Below are 21,748 nucleotides of genomic sequence, written 5' to 3'. Positions count from 1 at the left end.
GAGCGTTCACCTCTTGTGGCTCCACCACACAGTAGTGGTACAGGTATTGATTGACAAACACTCCTGAGACCTGCGGTTGCTTAAACTGAGCACACAGTCCGGCAATCTGGTTACCATAAGCCGACCCGGAGGACTGGGCAGTGGGGTTGACGGCCATCAAGTACACGATGGTGGCAATAAGCATCAGCAGTGCCAGGACAGCACAGAGGATCAACACGGCCAAGTAGAACCTCCTGCTCTCCGCCAGGCTCTGGTGGGACACGATGATGATGAAGACAGCCAAGGTGAAGATGAAGACGATGGCTGCCATTGCAATCATGAACCCTTTGCCCGACCGGGGGTCGTTGTAGTTCCCGCCAATTCCACCATAGCCGTAGTTGTTTCCAGCTCCATAACCACCGCCTCCAAAGCTGCCGTAGCCTCCACCATAACCTCCTCCTCCGCCGCCGTAACCTCCTCCCCCGTACCCGAAGCCAGACATGGCTCCCTGACTGTCCCAAGCCAATGTGGACGCAACACAGGCAAATATGGCCACGCACAAGACTATGGCGATGATGGACATGATTTTGAGGATGCCAGGCGGAGACGTCCAGCGGTAGAAGTGCTGGAACTCATCGTCTGGGTAGTAAGAGTAGGCTGGCTGCGTAGGAGCATGACTGCAATGACAAGGCAAGTTTATTTGTAGAGCACAATTCAACACAAGGTGATTCAAAGTGCTTTACATCAACATTAAAAGCCGCAACACAATTAAACATTAAATAACAAACAAAATGAAATAAAATTATAAGAAAAAGCTAAAGTTGTTAAAAAAATAAGGGCAGTAGAGTACAGCAGGTAAATATTTGATTTAAGAGTACTCGTCAGTAAACAGTACCGGTAATGTTTTTCGGCCTGATTTAAAAGGAGCTGACAGTTGGAGCAGACCTCAGGTCTACAGGAAGTTTGTTCCACCGGTGAGGAGCAGAATAACTGAACTGCCTCACCTTGCTTGGTTCTGGTTCTTGGGAACCGCAACAAACCAGATCCAGATGAACCTCAGGGGTCTGGGAGCTTCATAGGGAACTAACAGATCAAGCATGTATTTTGGTCCAAGACCATTCAGTGCTTTGTAGACCAGCAGTAAGATTTTAAACTCTATGCTTTGACTCACTGGAGCCAGTGTAGCGATTTCATGACCGGTGTGATATGGTCCAGTTTCCTGGTGTTTGTAAGGACTCTGCATTAGCTGCAGCTGCCTAATTGATTTCTTGAAAAGGACAGAAATAGTGCTCTAACAACTTGGACATCTTTAAATAATGATAATATAATTATCCATGAATCAAGAAAAACTTCATAACTTTTTATCAGAAACACCTGATGGACATAATACTTAGAAGACGGAGGAGTAATGATTTGGACAAACATTTTGTGAAGGAGCTTAAGAAACTAGATGCTACATTTTTTTTTCTAATCATGTACAGAAGAAAAAAGAATTGTGTTTCTTCATCTTCTTCTTTCTTTCTGAGATGCAGACAGGAAATGAAAGTGAAGTGTAATGCACCAGGAATCCCGTCAACCAAGAATCACACGCTGACCGTCTGATTCACAAATACCTGGTTTCAAAGTTGGAGACTGGACTGAATTTACAGGAATTATTTCTGTTATTTAAAGTTTTTTAACGTCAAAATAACTAACAGAAAAAAAAACAAAGAAATTAAGAAATACGGGCCCTGGATACCTCAGTGGTTTGAGCGGGCGCTATAGAGGCTATAGTCCTTACCTATAGAACCTATAGGTTCAAGTCCTGGCCTGTCGCTCTATACTGCAATGTCTGTCCCTCTCTCTACCCGCCTCCTATCTACCTACTTTCTAAAAAAAGGCCCCTAGTGCCACAAAAACCTTTAAATTAAGAAATACAGCAACTTCAACGTCTCACACTAAAAGGGATGTTTACTTTTTTCCTCAAAAAAATAAAATTACCACATCAGTTTCAATCCAAACTTCTAATAAAAAAACAATGAGGTTAAAGTTGCTCAGACTGTATGGATACAATGATTTATGATGTAAATCTCATTCTAAACAGCAAATAAAATGGCCCAATCCTTGTTTTTTTTTTGTTTTTTTTTAACCCTTTGGGTCAGGACATGTAGACCGACATTAGCTGGAACACTTTGGTGAAGTTTGTCTGAATAAAGGAACAGACTTACTATCCATTATCTGACTCGTAGGGAGGCGGACTCCCGTTGGGCCTGGAAGACATGCTGATGGATCCTCTAGTGCTGATCTGTGAAAACAGCCTGCAAAAAAAAAAACAACCTGTCGGACTTATTGGCTAAAAATGGTTTCATGTATGTCACAGGACTCGAGAACCTATTAAAAACAACACATGAGGAACAGACTCTTTTTTTTTTTACCCTTTCAGCTCTGTTGTGAATAAGCATGTACTAGGTGAATTCCTTTAGGTGATTGGAGCAGAAATACTGCTATTGACAACAAAACTGCTGCTTAAAATACATGTTTCATTCTTGATGTTGCATTTTAACCAGTTTTACCAGTAGAGATGCTGCTAACTGTTTTCCAGAAAATGTTGCTCTTGGTTTCCCCCCATTGAGGGATGAATAAAGGAGTATCTAATCTAATCTAATCTAATCTATAGACAACTATGCTCAGGTGTTTTTAAAAAGATTTAAATAAAAGAAAAAAATAGGGGGGAGTTTACGCCAAACAATGAAAGTGAAATGCTCACACTCACCTGTTGCTGTCGACTGAAACTGCTGCTACTGAAAACAATCCAGACCACACCTAAAGAAGCTCCGCTCCCGGTCGGCGAGGCCCCGCCCCTTTACAGGTGTCATTACGCTCCGCCCCCCACACGCGTCACGTCACCCAGCCTGGGAGTACAGGACGTACAAAGGAACAAGACAAACAAATATATAATGTGTAGATGGTGAGGATGTGAAACTGAAAAAAAAAGATCTGAAACTGAAAAAAAGATCTGATATTGAAAAAAACTAATTTAAACTGTAAAAAAATAAGTTCACGATCAAAACTTGAATTTTCAGGTTCAAATTTTATTTTCAAATTAGCAAAACTTTTGGCCTTGGTGGGGGGAAAGAAGCTGAATGGAGAGGTTGAGGTGCAGAGATAAGAAGAACGTTTATTCCATTAAAACAGAAAATGAAACAACAAAACTCCCATAAGCTGCTGATCCTCACACAGACATCATTATTTGATAATGTTATATCACATGAAACTATGTAATTGTGGGTTTCTTTAATAAAAAACACAAATGATGTAAAGAAGGACACATTTGTGGGTCTTATGTGCTAAAATGAAGATATTTTTTTAATTTTCAAACAGCCAACTAAATACTTTATACTTTTATTATTGGACGATTCCAGATAATATAATAATAGTAATAAAATAAAATAATAATAAAACTACAGATGATAAAATAATAGTAATAATAGTCATAATGATAATAATAATAATAAAGCAAATCCTAATATTCAACACGAGTTATATAATTGATATGTTCCTCAAAGTAAACAGTACTTTTTCATTGTACCAGGTCAGATGGTTAAACAGCATTCGTTTTAGTGCAGGTGAGTCGTAGATTCATTTTTTAGTCCGCTGCAGAAACTCTTGGCTTCATCACGTTCATTTTGATCTGGCGGGTTTCAGGGCAATGTTTCAGATGATTTTTTTTGTCCCGGTCCAGCTCTGCCTGAGAACATTTATTTCAGTGTTTAAAATGATGACCGGCTCAAAAATCTGAGTTAGTGAGGGAACTGTTGAGATCTACAGGGTTCTGTGATATCACAGATCCAGCTCAGAACCAAATTATCCAGTTTATTCCCAGGCTGGCTTTATTCCATGCCCCCCTGGAAATAAGCTGGGAGACCTTTGCAGGCTGGTGAGCTGGTTCCCTCCAGACTCCCAACATCACTGAGACCTGGTCTCAGACGGGACCCCTCCAGGACTTAGATTTTGGCCTCCTGTACGAGCTAGATGTATGATTTCTTGACAATGTCGGCAACATAATTCCATTTTTCTATGATCACATGGGGTTGAACTCGATTCCTTGTCACTGAAACAGCTGAAGAACCCCCAGGATTATGTTCCTTTCCTCACCCAAACTCCGCCCGTCAAACTCAATTCAATTAAATTTTATTTATATACTGTCTCTTACAACAGAAGTTGCCTCTAGGCGCTTTCCAGAGACCCAGAACACGACCCCCAAGCAATTATTACATAAACATAAGGGGAAAGATGAGAGGTGGGACTTCAGGGCAACATGCAGCTCCTGAAGCTCTGAAGGGGGCACACCAGCACAACAAACCACAAGAACAATGGAGAACAATGATGGTTATGAGATACTTATAATTAATAACTGAGAAAGGAAAGAGAAGGCACCGCTTAGTGCAGCGGTTCCCAACCTTTTTTCCTTGTTTCCCCCGCTACTTGTGTCTAAGACCAGCCGGGCCCCCCGACCAGTACATACTAGCAACAAAAGAGTAAAGTGATTCGTTACAAATCTTTAATTGAAAAAAGGAACATTAATTATGTCTTTGTGATACATTTCTCTTTGGTTTACCCTGTATACATATGACTTTGTCTTTCTCACCTTCATTTTGTGTCACCAATGTATAAAATACGCACAGAAAATAATTGCAAGGACATAAAATAATTTCTGAAAAATGTCTCTTTTAATATGAGCACAAACATTTTTAACATTTTTCCTGTCGGAGTGGTAGTATGATTAAATGTTGAATAATGATATAATAATAAGTTATTAAGTTTTTATCCTGCTAAATAACTTAGAAATATATTTTGGTCTTTTTAAAATACTACGTGGGTTTATACAGACTTGGATTACAGTATTCCATTAGGTCTGTTATTATTTTTTATTTATTTAACATGCGCAAATATAATTTTTACAACTGCATATCCTCAAAGCAGACAAAGTTTCGCGCCCCCCCAGAGATCTTTGGCGCCCCCCCAGGGGGGGCCCGGACCCCAGGTTGGGAGACACTGGCTTAGTGGATCATGTCGGTGTCCCCCTGCAGCGTAGGTCTATAGCAGCTTATCTACAACGAAGCTATGATTGAGATGAACTATTTTAGTCTTGTCCTGTAGCTACAGCTATGACTAGTGGCCCTAACACACTAGAGTTATTAGGCTTTACGAAACAGAAACATTTTAAGTTTGGTTTTAAAGGTGGAGGTGGTGTCAGCCTTAACCCAGATTGGAAGTTGGTTCCAAACTCCCAGGCTGAGGCCAACCAGGTCCCTCTACTAATCACCATGGTCTCCAATTGGACCTGCGGTTCCTCTACTGAACACCCGGCTCCGGATCTGGACCTGCAAGTCAGTCTTCACTGAATCCCAGATCTGTTTGTTTGCAACGTGCTTCTGCTCAGTCTAGAAATGTTCAAATTTTTACCGTCATTCAAACAAATCTGAACTACATTTTATCGTCTATATCTTTAATCAGATTTTCCATCATTTACGATTAAACAAATGCAGATATTTAGCCACATTCAAAGTACAAAATGTTTATTCAGTGAAATGTTAGAACAAGATGAACAAAAACCTCCAGAGACAAAAGTGAAACTTCGGCTTTAACAAGTGCACATTTTCAAATTAAGTCAGTTAATGTAAAAAGAGGCAGCGTGCAATTAAAACAATCCCAATAGTGACATCCCAGCAGTGGTTTTCTTACAAATCTGGAAAGTTTAAACACAACAAAAGAACGTGAAGGCCGACGGGGAGGTCACCGGGATGTGACCCTCAACCGAAAACAGCTCTCACTGAATTAACGTCCCACAGCGGGACCATCTGTGAAATTATATGGACAAATCTCAGCTGCACTAGCAGTCACACATCCCAGTAATATTCAGCATTCACTGGGTATTCAGGCCATTAACAAGGAAAACCAGCAACATTCTCACATTTACGACCAGAAGAGCAGCTTCACGGAGACGGAAAACAAGAAACCGGACAACACATTTATGAGCTCATTGATAAACATAATTCACCTGGATTCAAGAACTACAGCTGTGAAACAGATCTGTTAAAAATAAACAGAACAGGGCGTGGCTACCGGACCTGTTTTATGGAATAAGTTTTAAATGCTCAGATTCGTTGGCTCAGCTGCTGAAGATATTCGATGAGTGTGTTTGTTTGTGTGTATTTCACCACAATTACAATTACGAATTATTGACAAATTTAGTGTAACAATCCAGAGTAAGCAGCTTCGATCTATTATTAGATGAAGTGAAAAGTTTCATTAGAAACCAAAACGACGTGAGCTGAAGCAGTTTTTACTTAGAAGACGTAAACATGAGCACAGGTTGTATTTAAGCCTCTGACAGTGAAAATAAATGCAAACCTGCTTCCACAGGACTGATACTGATGACAAAGCAGTAAGAAGCAGACGGCCAGGCCCTGGATAGCTGGGTAGGTCAAACGGACGGCCCTCGAGCAGCCAGCGCAGGTTCAAGTCCCGGCCTGATCCTCCTTGCTGCGTGTATTCCCGTTTCCCACTGCCTACTTTGAATAAAGGCAACTAGAAGTCTGGTGCTTCTGAGTTACCAGCAAACATGTGTACAGATTTAAAAACCAAACTCTGATATTCCAACAAAACTCCTTTCGTTGGAAGCACAGGCACGTCTAAACAGCTTGGTTTTTTCCAGACCGGTTAGTCTGTATTATTCTTAACTATTACCTAAGAGGATCGACATTTTCAGACTGGCTCAAGGCCTAAATAGCAGTTTTTGATGCAAGTCTGTTTGGCACCAATTGAACAGACGAAACATCAAATTAAATGTCACTTTACTGCACACATTCTGCTCTTGCTCAAAACTGTTTCGATTGTCGTTGTTTTAGTGGCTAACGAAAGTCTCCGGATCGTCTCATAACAGACGAGCGGTTGGGGACTGTTGAGCTCAGTGGCTCCCCCTGCAGATGCAGCGACTAACAAGCTTTTACGATGACGTGTAAGACCTACTTTTGTTCCGACTTTTGCTTGCTTTCACTCTCCATTTGTCCCCCATCGTTCTTTCTTGAACACCTCGGTCTCCTCTGCTGTCACATCCTCTGTAGCTCTGAGCTTGTATCATCAATGTTTTTGTGTGACATGCTGCATAAAACAAATGCAGTCGTCTCACCAGGACGGCAGAGACATCGCTGCTGCAGGACGCTTCCCGGACGGAATCAAATATTCCTTCAAAAGCTATTCAAACTGACGCTTTAACTCCTGAATGTTTCTTTAACCCGTCGTCCTGTTTAGAGACCTTTAGACCATCGACGCTCACGGTTGACTGAGATCACACCATCTGGACAGCAGGTGTTCCCTCTGACCGGCGTATGCACCCAGATCCAGGTGGTCTGGACCACCAGTGGGTTCTGGTGTTTGGGTGGACTTTTAGACCAAATATAACAGCAACAGCAGAGAGAACAGGAGAGAACAATGATTGAAATGGATGAAAACCTGGACAGAAGTATCTTAAAAATGCAGACTGGTGTTCTCCAACACAACCAGAGGAGAGACAATTATCACGTGAAAAATATGTGAAAAGGTAAATAAGCTCCAGACCTGGAGGTCATGAAGCTGTTGCATGAAGTTTCCTTGTTTTCAGTCCCTGATCCACGTTGAGCTGCTACAGAAATGAAAACCGTTTCAATCGTCTTGTCTTTGGTAAAAAGAAGCAGCAAAATGTCTAAATGAGGAAAAACTCCGGCCCTTCTGATTCCACTTGTGAGATGTGACAGAGAAGAGCTTCGGGCTTCGTTCGCCATGTTTACGTCTTTTTCCCATTGACGTTCCTCGTCTGGCGTCAGTGGTTTGCTCAGGTTTAGCTGTATCCATCGTTCCACTCCATCACTTTGTCGTATTCCTGGATCTTCTGTTTGATGTGCGACAGTTTGCTCTTCAGGTACTCGCAGCGCTCCTTCTTCTCCAGGAAGGTCGGGTCCTGTAACAGGAGATGATAATTAAGATTTTATTCTCTTGAACAGCATGAAAGTTTTAAAAGTTCAATCTTGAATTGGTTCGGGTCTTTTTCAACTGACGGGAGTGCTTTTTTTTATTCCCTTTTTGTGTTTTTTATGATGTAAAGCACCTTGAATAGCCTTGTTGTCTTCTTCTGTGGCCCGTGTCTCTTGTGGGGAACCTCAAGGATCCATGGGCTCATTAATGTTTTCTCTGAATATGCTTCCCTTCAGGGGAATTTTTAGGAAATACAATCTGTTTTTTCATTGTTTTGCTTTGCATTGTTGAACGAAACGGACTCGCCTTGGTAAGATATTAAGCCTATTTCTATTTTTTAAATTAATTCGTTTAATTCTTTAACTTTGTTTATTTCATGTTATTTATTAGTATTATTTGAGCCACTCACAGCCTACTCTCGTTGCTACAGTGCCTTGCGAAAGTATTTGGCCCCCTTGAACTTTGTGACCTTTTGCCACATTTCAGGCTTCAAACATAAAGATATAAAACTGTAATTTTTTGTGAACAATCAACAACAAGTGGGACACCATATATATATATATGCCTCCCTCTCTAAAAGACAACGATCATTATGTGCCCAAATCCGTTGTGGAATCTTGAGACAGGACGTTATCGAGGGGTCCCAGAAGAAGAGAGGATTTGTCCTTACTGTAATATTAATGATATTGAAAATGAGTTCCATTTTTTATTTTACTGTCCTTTGTATCATGAGCTGCGTCAAAAATTATTTGATAGATGTAAGAATCTGGATTTGATGTGGGGGCGATGCTGAGAGACTCAAATGGATTTTTGATCATAAACTATTTGCACTTGCTGATTATTTGGAGAAAGCGTGGGATAAACGAAGAAAAGTAACATATATTTAAAAATATCCATTCTGGTTTTTTGATTTATTTATTTATTTTTGTTTTTCCGGTGTTCATTGTGCAGCTCCCAATTAAGTGCGTGTGATATTGTGTATTTGATGATTTTCTGTTTCTGGTGTCTTATAATCCCGTAAAGGGATGGGTCTTCGGACATGACACAAAAATAAAAATTCATTCATTCATTCATTCATTCATTCATATATATATATATATATATATATATATATATATATATATAAAATATAGTAACAATGCACATATATATGCCTTAGGTTTTTACCAGCATGGCATTAACCATAAATATGTGTGCAGACAAGGTAAAAAAAAAAAAAAAAGAAGAAACTGAGGCTCCAAAACAACTGTTCAGAAAGCTACGGGTGACATCACCAAGGGTTTGTCTAGTTCTTTTCTACAAAGTTTATTGTTATGAAACTGAAGCTCCATGAAGGCCCAACTAAATGGAATGTGGCCTTTAGTTGTAGTTTGTTGGTTTCGGCACTGATTGTCTCATTTTGTAGTCTTTGTTTAAGCAGGCTCAAGGTGCACTGCTGGAATTATAATTGATTTGCTTTTTAAAAGAAATGTCTTTAAATACACAAAAACAGCCACACATCAACAATACAAACTAACAGACATGGAACGTGATGACTCTATAGGCTGACTGAAGAAAACTTATTTGGAGCTCACATTTTTCTTCTTCTGGTAGTCCTGCAGGATCCTGCCGATGCGATCCGCCTCCTACAAACAGAGAAAGAAGAAGTACTGAACTCAGGTGGAGTCATTACAGGCCGAAACTCTAACTAATCAGCTGCAGTGACGCTGTAAAACAAAACAAACAAAAAAAAAAAAAAACCAGCCGTGTGACTGGAGCAGATAAGGAATCGGACTGTGGAGGGAAGCTGCAGCAGGAGCAGGAAGTGCAAACAGGAAGTTACAAAACCAGAAGAAAATTCCAGAGCAGCGATCAAAATAGTTTCAACTTCACGTTACACTAATATCTTCAATTAATTCAAACCCTGGAGCAGCGGAGAGCACAGGTGTCATGTCTGTGTAGAGATGGAAATCACAGGCCAGGTGTCTTAAGAAGCTGTGAAGGCGGGGGTTAATGAAGCTTTTATCTTTCACCAACACTTCTAAAGCCTTTAACTAAGCTTCAATGTGAACAAAACATCAGTACTGTAACCGGTAATGTAACCAGTATGAATTCAGAAGATATCCATCAGCAACGTCGGGTCAAGCTCACAACACGGATGTGATCTCTGTCAGACTCCAAACACCAGCGTTCCAGCTTCCAGGCTGAGCAGGTCCTCTACGGACGGCCAAGGTCCAGATCCAGACCTGCGGTTCCTCTACTGACCACCAGGGTCCGGCTCCAACAGTGAGCTCTCCTCCAGGTTAAAAAGTTCAACTCTCCAGCAGACAAACATGTTTTCAGTCTTAGTCAGTTTTAGTTTGGATAGATTTCCCATCCATGACATCTGGACCGGGATTAGTTAAGTTAGTTAGAGTTCAGACTTGCACTAGACTGAAAATTCTGCAGTGGAGCCTTAAAAGTCTTGAATCCTGAGTGTATTTAGTTTTCACAGCCTGCTTTTTTTGTCTTTATGTTTGAGTCAAATATGTCGTGCTGCTCAGGGGTTTCATTTCCTTCACTTTGAGATCAAGAAGAAAACTAGATTGTCTGGTTTATTCGTGTCCTGGTGCATAAAAGCTTAGCCGCTTCATTTTCGCCTGACTGCAGCAGTAAAGTCAGCAGGTGGAAATGAGGAAGCAACTCCTCATTCAAACGAGGCGGCAGCTCATTTGTTTGATCCAGACTGAGGAGGAAGCGGAAGTTTCCACATCTGCGGTCAGACCAGCTGACTCAAAGGATCCACAAAGTGGCAGACCCCTGAAACCTCTGGGTTTCCCTGGGTCAAGTATTCCCCCTTAAACGTCCTTCACACTCAGGAGTCTTGGCTATAACTGGCCGTTTATGACTACTACTACTACTTGATTTTATCTCCATATTTCATCCCAGAGACTCTTAACGTTGCCAGCACAGCCTCACCTGTGTGGATTTACAGTTCTTATTCAATTTTGACAAATGTATTAACACATTGGACCTAAAACCACACAAAAACTTCACGTTTGTCCAAAATTGAATGTTTTATTTGAGATTTGCACAAATGTTTTGTTATTTGCACAACTGTCAACCTCAGTGGAAAAGTCTGCCTGTTACTGTCTACATTGTATTAATTGCACAGTGTATTTTAATTTAATTGTTATGCAGGAAAGGAATATTTGTTTTATTTTATTCAAGAAGCATTTTTATTCTATATATGCAGGCAGTTTATTTTTATTTCATTTGTTTTATAAATTTTGATATTGTGCAGACCTCTGTTAATAAAGGAACCTGTGTGACATTTGGCACGAGGCTTTGTATTAAAACTGACTGTTTTTTTAAGGGTTTGCCTCAGAAAAAAATGAAGCTAACAGAGATGCTATGCTATAATGCTTGTCAGCAAAAACCCCAATTATGGCACAGAAAGAATATCAATATATATCGAGTATCGCCACTCAGCTAGAAAATATCGAGATATGACTTTTGGTCCATATCGCCCAGCCCTAGTTTATGGGTAGTCCTGGAAACCAGAACCTACATATGCAGGAAGCCGCTCCACTTTCAGTGGAGCGCTTTGTAACCTGCTGGCATCAATAACGCGCCTAAACATAAGGATCGTTTTGTGAAGGTTCAGTAAATGTGTGAATGGTCACCGTCTGGCTGGTGGGGTGCTGCGGCAGACTTCGCATCATGGTGTCCATCTCGTCAAACCTCTTGAGGGTTACTTGCACCTCCGCGTGGAGCTCTTTGTACTCTGCGTACTGGTCGTTGAACACAGCTCGGTACTGGTCCCGCTCCTCATCGGTCCGGATCGTTGGGTATTTACTGTACAAGGGAGATGAAGAACCACATGTCACAAGTTTTTAACGGTCATTCAGAATCTTATCGGGGCTTTAATGCGATGTGCGTGGTCAGCAATCTTGGTTGTTTTGTACTGTGAACACTCCGGTATAAGCGTAAACCCTAGAGCTGGGTATCGATTAGGGCTGAACGATATGGACAAAATTTCATATCTCGATATTTATGCCAGATATCTCGATATCGATACGATACGATATGACCTCGGTTCGGTGAAAACCAAGCATTTTTCAGAAAAATAAAAACGTCAGAAATCAAAAGAGTGCAGTTTTATTGATTAGAACTCACTGCCAGTCATCAACATTAACATAAAGTCACTCAATAATAAATAATAATCGAAATATTTTACTGTAGCTCCGCTTTAACGATAAATAACCAATGCAGTTAGAGTTAGAGTTCAGTACATGTTATTGATTATTGATTAGACGCTGCAGCTGAACGGACTGTCACAACATCACTGCAGTTTCATGACGGAGTGAAGACAGATTACAGATTAAACTCATGTTTCACTCCCAGGTTTCATATTTGATTTATTTTCTGTTTCAACAATTAAATATCTAAAAATGTTAACTTTCAATCTGATCAACAAAAGAACCAGAAACAACGTTCTTAATGTATTACTGCGCATGTGCAATCCCCCATTTGTCCAATCCTTGTTTTTCAGTATCCTCCAACGAATAGAAAATAGAGAAAAGAGTTTTCCACTCGCTGTTTTAATTCCCAATTTCGATTTTCAAACACATCAATGATTTTTTTATTATCAAAACATAAGATGGGGAACGGATTATTTTGGTTTATTTCTCTATTTTTATTTTGTAATTTCAAAAAAAAAACGGATGGCTGCGAAATACACGTCGCAATTTTCACCAAGCACGACTTGCACAACACCTCGCTCTGGTCGACATCATCCTTTCTAAATCCAAAATACCTCCAAATAATGGAGGATGATTTATGTTTTGGCACAAAATTAGATTCTGCACTGCCACCGGCCGCATTATCCTCCGTACTCATGTCTCCTTTCTTCCGTTTGGATTTCTCCGCTCTTCTCCGCTCTCCTGTGTGTGTGGCTGTGTGCCGCGTCTCAGTCACGTCTCCCTCCCTCCCTCCTATGTTTGTCATTGGTTGGCTTCAGCTGTCGATCAACAGCAAGCATGAAATAAGCTTTGTGGTTGGCTGGCCGTAGTGGTGCGTTCAAGAGCAATCTTAAAAGTAGTGTTTATGGAGACTGCTCGAGCTTTACAAGCAGGGCGAGCGGAAATATATCGTTTATATCGTTGCTTTTCCGTTATTAATGTCTTGAATGTTCATATCTCGATATAGATACGATAACGGTATATCGTTCAGCCCTAGTATCGATTCAAATGTCAAGAATCGATTTGATTCCGATTCTTAAGATTCAGAATCGATTATCACCATTTGATTTAATCCGATCCGATTCGATTCGATATTGATTTGGGTTAGTGTTGACTGGATTATATGACTGTAAAATAACTATTGAAATAATAATTTCACAATAATTATTGTGAAATAACTAAGAAATAAATAACTCAAATAGGCATTTCAATATCCATTTAAAGTGCAAAAAAAGAAAGAAATTGCAACAGCTCAAGCTTAAACAAATTATTTTAGCTTTTCTGATTTATTCTGTCACCAGACACACAGCTTGCCAGGCATTTCATGACAAACCGTGTCCGATAACAGAGAAACCAAACAAGCTATAGTAAATATAGATAATATGAACTTCATTGAACTAATATAACATTTAGAAATTTAAGCTGAAATGTCCAGTATTTTCTCTAAAGAAAAGTTCATTTAGTTCAGGAGGAGGAGTTTTCAAAACTACTGGGACTACTGGGATTAAAGATCATCAGGCAAAAATGTAATGATGAAAAGAAAAAAAAAAAGAAAAAAAAATATTTTTTTTTAATAAAAGAAAATAAAAAAAAAAAAATCGATCTTTAGACATACAAATCGATTTTTAGGAATTAATATGAGAATCGATTTAGAATCAGAAAATCGATTTTTTTCAACACAGGCCTAGTAAACCCCGACCGCTACCTGCTGTGATTGGTCCAGTATTCTGACTGGGATACCAGACCTCTATCACGAGAGGGTGAGCGGTGATCTGGCCAGACACGTGAGATCCCCCCAACCTAAAAGGTCCTGGTTCTTGATCAGGATTTTTGTGACCAACCAAAGAACATGCAGCCACAAATTAGGCTTCCTGATCATTCCACGTGTCTGATCTGGGAACAAAAGAGCCTGACCCAAGCTTTAGGAGCAGGTTAATGGAGTGACCTAGACATCCAACAAAACTAAAACAAGTTCAAGCTGAACATCTTGATCTTGATTAAAAGCTTTACAGACGAGGTGGACTAGAGGTAATTTGGTTCTTCTAGAATTCCACTTCCACCCCATCATGAGCAGCACTTACGCTATGTAGTCGGGCACAATGACCGGTTTTGGGATGTGTCCTGATGGTATTGTTCCCTGCAAAACCTTTGTAGGAGCTGCTTTCGGTGCAACTTGGATCGGAACGTATGAGGAATCTCGGATCTGCTTTGGAGATCTGGGAGCCGGAGCAGAAACAGGGACCATCTGGAAGAGAAACCGCGACAAATATTCAACGTTTACAGAGACAGAACAAGAGGCTTTGATGCTTTTAACAGTCCAGATCTTACCGTTGACCGCACGGCATGCATCTCAGAGGGCTGCATCTGCATGTGCAAAACAAGGATAATAAGACGCTTTAACGTGCAACAGATGTTCTCACATGAGCACTTGAGGATAGTCATATCTCCTCACTCAACACAAGTTAGCAACTTTACATCGTCATCAAATATATCTAGACAGATTTCTGTCATTCAGGTGCATGTTAATGTTTTCCTGGTCCTTATCCAGATGTTTTGGAGTCGTTACTCACAATATTTCATGTCATTCTCTTAATTTATGTTATTCAGATTAACACAATATGGGTATGTAAACAGTCCAGCGGTGGAGGGGATTTGCTCATCTCAAAGGGGAAGAGGAAAGAAAGGAAAAAGAAAAGTTTTTTTTTCTGTGCTGGACAGGTATTGTTTTGGGAGGTTGAGTCACTTCTGACTCCTGAACTCCAAGACATCTGTGAAACTTTGTTTTGGTTTTATTGCACTTACAGTAACGAGAGCATTTGTTATCAGCTCAAGAAAGCAAACATTCAGTTTCAGCCCATAAACTTTTACTGTCTCCAACCGGAAGGTCAGTATCTGCCGAGTCTTACGGCAGGTAGAGATCAAGTAGACCGGCCGACTGATCAATGACATGATTTAACAAACACGGTTATTCAACAACATCTAAACCAACATTCATCTGTGTGTTTGACACCAGGGAAAAAATACTGTTTTAAGACTAATCTTGTCTTAAGACCATGAGTGTAGGAGCTGATGATATCTCTCTGTGTTGTTGTCACTTGAATTGTGGACTTGCAGAATTTAAATAAAGTTTTGAGTTGACTGACGGAGCCTGTCAACTCAAAGCAGTAACCTCACTCGGTCTGAATGAAGCAGTGAAGCGCTTCAAACATCATCAGTGACGTCACATGAAGAGGGCTCAGGTCAACAGACTCTGTCACTCTTTTCATTGACATGAAATTGAGCTTTACAGATAATGTAACACCAGCAGAGCCTACTGTAAATAGACTAGAAAAAAACAAAATAAACTAATAGCTCAATAACTCATAGCAAACAAGGGGATTAAATAGCAAAATATATTAAATTAGATATTTGACTTATCCCTCCCCTGTCCTTGCTGGAAGCCATGTTAAACTGACTGAAATTCTCATGCATATAGTGGGTCTTATGGTTACATTTTCACCCACCAGGTGTGCGTTCTTATGATTGGTGGAAACAAGGAAGATATCTGATCTAGTTGCAGATCATTCTGTGTTTAAAAAAAAAAGACATTTGTGGATTGAGGCAAGTAAGGGGAGTTTCAAAATTCATACACAAATGCAGCGAAGTCACAGACCGTTTGTAAATCAGGTTATATTTGTGTGTGCATCAGAAATACATGTGGGTATCTTGTCCTACGCACGTGTTAATGGTCCTGTGCATTGGCAAATCATCCTGTGCATTTGTGAATCGGCGTGTGCATTTGTGACTATTGAGACTGTTGTAGCTCCATAGTAGACAGTCTCACTCCGAGCAGCTACACAGGCCCGTTTTGATCGGAACAGAACAGAACACATTGGTCCTTTAAAGGAGCATGAGGCAGGATTGAGGCAGGATTTATGAAAAAAATTCGTAAACGTTTTAAGTTTTCTAGTAATAATGTCAGATGAAGCGTTCCAAACCAAAATGAATAAGCCCACTAGCGTATCTCTCCGTTGCCTTGAACAGGCTGTGTGCTGCAAAATGTGCTGCAATAGTGACCGGAATTTCCCGCGCTGTCCTGTGGATGTGACGTCACATGACGCTGCATGAGCGTTCTCCCCGTTCTCCCGTGCCGGCTTCGCTGTTGGCTGCAGTACCCCCAACGGCCGTCGTGTCGAAGGGTGGCGCTAGAGAGTCTCATTTCTTAATAGGAGCCTCATGCTCCTTTAAGTAAAGGCTTAACTCAGCCATCAGGTCCAACCAGGTCACATCTGGGTTCATTACAAACAGAGTGGGTTTGGGCTGGAACTGGGCAAGTGGCACGAGTCCAGCATTATGGACCCCACCAGGGAAGCACACGTGGGTCAAATAAACCATTAGACTCACTAAGGCAGGGTGTTAAGTCTTAACGCTTCGTGGGATGCAGGTTCAGTCTGCAACATTTAAGAATCACAACTAAATGTTTTATAATAATGTTTTATGTATAATTATGTGGGCATCACTGTGGCTTAGTGGTTAGCACTGTTGCCTCACAGCAAGAAGGTTCCCGGTTCGACTCTCAGGCCTGGCAGGGTCTTTCTGTGTGGAGTTTGCATGTTCTCCCCGTGCTTGCATGGATTCCTTCCGGGTACTCCGGCTTCCTCCCACAGTCCAAAAACATGCGTAGTAGGTTAACTGATGATTATAAATTGCCTGTAGGTGTTAGTGTGAGTGTGTCTGGTTGTTTGTCTGTATATGTGGCCCTGCCTCTCGCCTCTAATGAGCTGGGATAGTCTCCAGCAGACCCCCGTGACCCTGCAAAGGATAAAGCAGGTATAGATAATTGATGGATGGAATATAATTATGTCAGAGGATGTCAGACTCAGGATTCAGGGAGCTTTGGGTTAAAAGGGTTAAACCGGACTCTGTGGACCTCGCTGCCAGTCCTGGCTCTGCCTCCCTCCTCTCCACACCTGTAGGGCCGTGTGCAGTGAAGCGACTGTTGGAAAGACTCGTGAACGAGTCTGAGGATTGAGAGATTGAAACAAACAAGCTCTCACCTCATGGCCGTACCTCTCCCGGTGCCTGCGATTAGCTTCATGCCTCCACAGCTTAAGGCACACGATGGCTCCAATGAGATACACCACCATGGTGACAAACAGGAAGATGATGGCTGCAGTCTGGCCGGCCTCCGTTCTGCAGAACACCCCGTTGATGCCGTTGTTGAAGACCGGGTAGGAGCAGAGCCCTCCACGGGTCGTGTCTCGGACATAGACAATGGCTGGGCAACAGAAAACAAACGAGCTGTAACGATGACTTAAACTGACTAAAAAGCAAACGTTCATCTGTGCAACTCTGGTTTCATCAGTCCACATTTTACTTGACTGGAGTCTTTCCAGAATAATTCAGAGAACATCTCATGCAGGACTCAGAATGGGACTTCCCCACTGAACCTGAGATGGTGTGTGCTGTTCGGAGTACGAGGCAGGTTAAGCAGCTTCTGATTAAAGGTTTAAGAACCAATTAATTGACCAAATTCCTCAACATGTTCAGTTCAGAAACAATTCCAGCACCCCCCCCCTCCAGACAAACAGACCTCCCATCATCCCATGACCCACAGCTTCCCTGTCACACCTCAGCTGTCTCATCTTCCATGTCAGTCAGGGATGATGATGCTGCTCCATCGTTGTATCCTACCATATCAAGAGATGCTGCCCCTGTTGAATAGGGGTGTAACGATACACTAATCTCACGATACGGTACAATACACGATATTGAGGTCACGATAACGATACGATACGATATTATAGCAGTATTTTTTTAACAACCTTGAATAAGGAACATATGACTGGAAAAAAATTGTCTTTTATTTATTTGAAAGACACAAAATACAAAACAATACTGTACGTTTGCCCTATTGTTACAGTTTGTAATGTTTTATAACTGTTTAAGTTTTAAAGAGAAAGCCAGGCCAACCATTTTCCACAAACTGAACTAAAAGTAAATGTCAGGTTTGCATTATGCATCTTCAGTTTCATACAAGTACAAATATTTTGCACAAATTGAATAGTTTCTCTCATGTATGATTTGACTTTTTTTCTTTTCCAGAAACGTAACAAGTAAAATTAAAGAAATAAATTATGTAAATAAATACATACAATTTTACATGATAAAAAAAGATTGATTCATGCTCACCTTATAAGTGTAAGAGGAGATTTATTTTTGTTAAGGTTATTTTGGTAATTCAGGGTTCATTATTTTATTAATATATTCTTTATATTCTGATGTAAATCAGGGACTATAATTACACTAGTAAGCTTATCTGTAGTGATTAGTATGTTTTAGATTGGGCGGAGTGATACAGCACTAGGTGCTGTGTTGATGTTCTAAAATCCTACACTGTTGAGGGACATTAAAGTACACTGGAACTCAGCAGAAGTTGTCCCCGTGTTTATCCTACTCACGACCCGAAAAAGGTTTAATTTAATAAGGTAAGGCTTAACTCTACACCAGCCTTACATAAGTAAAAGTTCAGAGCTCAAAACCCCGCTAGAGTCCCTGTGATCGGGACTGCAAAACGGTACTAGTTTCTTCTGAGCGGAGTAAGAGTTTGGTCCGCAGGTCGAGGCGCGGTCGGTTGCGCGTTACTAGTCAACACAATATATTAATATTAATAACCCAATATCGCGATACAGTTTGTCACCTCCACGACACGTACCGTGACGTTTTTGTATCGCAAAATTTCGTGGCACAATATATTGTTACACCCCTAGTGTTGAATATCTTCTATAAGTCTGTTGTGGAGAGTTCATTGAAGATCGTGGACAAACCTGAACATCCTCTTCACAACATAGTAATTCAGCGACAGTCTTCAGTCAGAAGCTTCTTCAGATCTGTTGTAACACAAGACCACTATGAGAGCTCCTGCAGATGGCTACAAGAGGTCCTTCAGAAAACCAGACTGCTACAAGAGAACTTTATGATGCCCATTCTCAATCAAAAGGTTTCTGACATAAACCCTGGAGTAAAGAAAACTGCAGTTCCTCTAAAGACCACTGTTTCAGAAAACTCCTCTTCCCGTCATCATCCGTCCAAACATCCTCATTTCAATTACCGCTACTGAAACAACAGCCAAAACGAGTGCTGAAACAAGGACCAGCAGAGTATCACGGGCGCTGGGACCCGCCGTCAAACACATCTGGCACTACCAGCATCAATAGATAACTGACTGCTGTTCCAACTAGGCCTGTGTTGAAAAAATCGATTTCCCAATTCTAAATCGATTCTCATATTAATTCCTAAAAATCGATTTATATGTCTAAAGATCGATTTTTTTCATTACATTACAACTTTTGGTTATTTTTTTGTTTATCCCCAAAAAAGGAATGTTTTGTTGGACACGAGAATAACTGGTGCCATGTTTTTGCCTTTAAATATGTTTAAAGGTATGAAAACATTAAAGTGTTAAGTTATAATTGCATAAATTGTCTATTTCATTACTTTATATACTGTCTTGGGGTTACATTTGCAAAAAATGCTAAAAACCAAATGCTCAAAAATTAAAAACCAAAATAGACCGAAAATGGAACAAATAAAAACGGAATGTGGGAAAAAATAAAACCGATTTCATCCGTCTCTGTTTCCTCCCTGGATCTGTTTGGTAATTCTGACCCACATGATGTTTCTGAAAGCAGTTCTATCAGCATTCTGAGAGCTGATTGGTCCTTACAGCATCATTAGCTGCCAATACTTGCTGTTTAATCTCAATATAATACTAGAAGTAATATTTTGCATAACTACAGTCATATAATTCATGCAACAGCTCAAAAAACAGTTTTAATAACACTAACCCAAATCAATATCGGAATCGAATCAAATTGATTCTGAATCTTAAGAATCGGAATCAAATCGATTCTTGACATTTGAATCGATCCCCAGCCCTAGTTCCAACAGGGTTCTACCTGGTACTAGATCTGTTGTGATCAGCGGGTTAGGTGACCTACCTGCTGCCATGTAGAGCACCGCCAAGGCTAAGTTGATGATAAACTCAGTCAGAGGCCACCAGGAGGAGTCCAGCAGGATGGTGCGGTAGTACATGGTCATCCCCAGCACCAGCACAATCACAGTCACCAACCAGGCCAGACCCGCCACCACCAACACAAACGGGGTTTTGGGGCCGGTGTAATAAGTCCCGCTTGTTCCGCCACCGTAGTAACCTGCACCGTACGCTCCTCCTGGAGATGAGTATCCAAACATGTTGAACCACTCATTGTCTTTGTGGATGTAAGCGCAGACGCAGGCGAACACAGCTGCGCCCAGCAGCAGCTCCACACAGCCCAGAATCCTAAGCAGACCCGCCCACGACTTCATGTAGCCGTAGCGCTGGTGGTACTCTTCCACCCGCTCGCCGTAAGTCAGACCAGTGTGGTAAGTCCGCCCTGAGACGGACCCATGGGCGTCCTGTCCATCCAGAAGCTCCTTACGGGAGTTGTAGCTGCCGCCTGAGTCGCCATAAGGATCCTGGTGTGATCCGGGGAGGGAGGGGGAATGTGGGGGCGAACAGGGCACCCCCCCAGTGCTGTTGTTGTTGTTATATGAAGAGGCAGGCATGGACCACGATTTTTTGCTGCCGCTGTCGCTCCTTCTGAAGAAGTTCTTCCAGGAGTCAGGGATGAAGCGGTGGACCGGCTTGATGTCGATGGCAGGGTCCGTGTCGGGGTCTGCGTCGTCCTCACTGCCGCTGGGGTCGAACTCGGGGCCGACGGGAGGCTGCTCGGGCAGAGGCGGAGGAGGGAGAGGGTCGGCGCTCTGAGCCAGATGGGGGGCTCTCTCCTCTCTCAGGGGATGCAGGTCGTAGGAGTCCCTTCGGGGTAAGGAACCCTGGGGAACCTGGTCATAGTACGGCGCCTGGCGAACACGCTCAGTGCGTCCGTAAAAGCCTCCTCCATTGGACATGAGGATGGCGATGGTCCCTGAAATAACACAAGCATGAAATTGAAGATATTTGCTGAAACAGTGGAAAATATTGTTAAACCCCTTCCTACTAATGCCTACTTTCAAGATACCCTCTTCAAAAAGATGTTCCTAACTTTGAACAAATATATCTAGAAGGTAAATTCAGCTTGTTCCTCTGATCTTGATCCAAAAGAAACTCCTCAACTATGTCCAGTTCTGCTTCCCGTCTCCTAGTCAGCGCCGCCGCCTCCAAGCACCAACCATCTGTTGACATAATGAACCTGGAGCTCCAGCTCCACCCCTAATTGTTCAGGTGATATGGGAGTGGTGGCAAATTTGTAGATTAGTGGGGTTGTTTTTTTTAGTGGCATTAACACGTCTGGCCTCCACCTTGGTGCACCAATCCCATAACACACCTCTTCAAGTCATTGTGAAACATCTGAACCTGGTGCTGCAACATTTGTGCAATACGATGACGTTAAAAGAGCATTGGTCCATTCTGATTTAAGTGATCTCTTTAAGTTCTTTTTTAGGTGAGTAAAGATAATTATGTAATATGTGCAAAAGGCCCAAACAGTGATGGTTGAGATGGGGAAGGCTTTTATTGGTTTAATTCCTTATTTGTTATTTACCCTAGCTAATAA

The 21,748-nt window shown here is 41.4% G+C and overlaps 1 protein-coding gene across 1 annotated transcript in view; it reads right to left on the bottom strand.

Annotated features, from left to right (window-relative positions):
• The window catches only part of marveld2a (MARVEL domain containing 2a), a 40,338-nt gene that overhangs the window by 11,257 nt on the left and 7,333 nt on the right, over positions 1-21,748 (bottom strand). Inside the window, exons 3-12 of the mRNA XM_061733171.1 lie at positions 20,153-21,121; positions 17,210-17,430; positions 14,502-14,537; positions 14,255-14,418; positions 11,616-11,787; positions 9,546-9,596; positions 7,843-7,957; positions 2,732-2,759; positions 2,187-2,276; positions 11-656 (exon numbers count right to left, since the gene is read on the bottom strand). Of these exons, the coding sequence (XP_061589155.1) occupies positions 11-656; positions 2,187-2,276; positions 2,732-2,759; positions 7,843-7,957; positions 9,546-9,596; positions 11,616-11,787; positions 14,255-14,418; positions 14,502-14,537; positions 17,210-17,430; positions 20,153-21,104 (2,475 nt within the window). The 5' untranslated portion in view covers positions 21,105-21,121. The remainder of the gene's footprint in view (positions 1-10; positions 657-2,186; positions 2,277-2,731; positions 2,760-7,842; positions 7,958-9,545; positions 9,597-11,615; positions 11,788-14,254; positions 14,419-14,501; positions 14,538-17,209; positions 17,431-20,152; positions 21,122-21,748) is intronic.

Source organism: Cololabis saira, chromosome 11, assembly GCF_033807715.1.
Source record: "Cololabis saira isolate AMF1-May2022 chromosome 11, fColSai1.1, whole genome shotgun sequence".
In the NCBI taxonomy this organism is placed as follows: Eukaryota; Metazoa; Chordata; class Actinopteri; order Beloniformes; family Belonidae; genus Cololabis; species Cololabis saira.
This window is presented reverse-complemented; position numbering and strand designations above follow the sequence as displayed.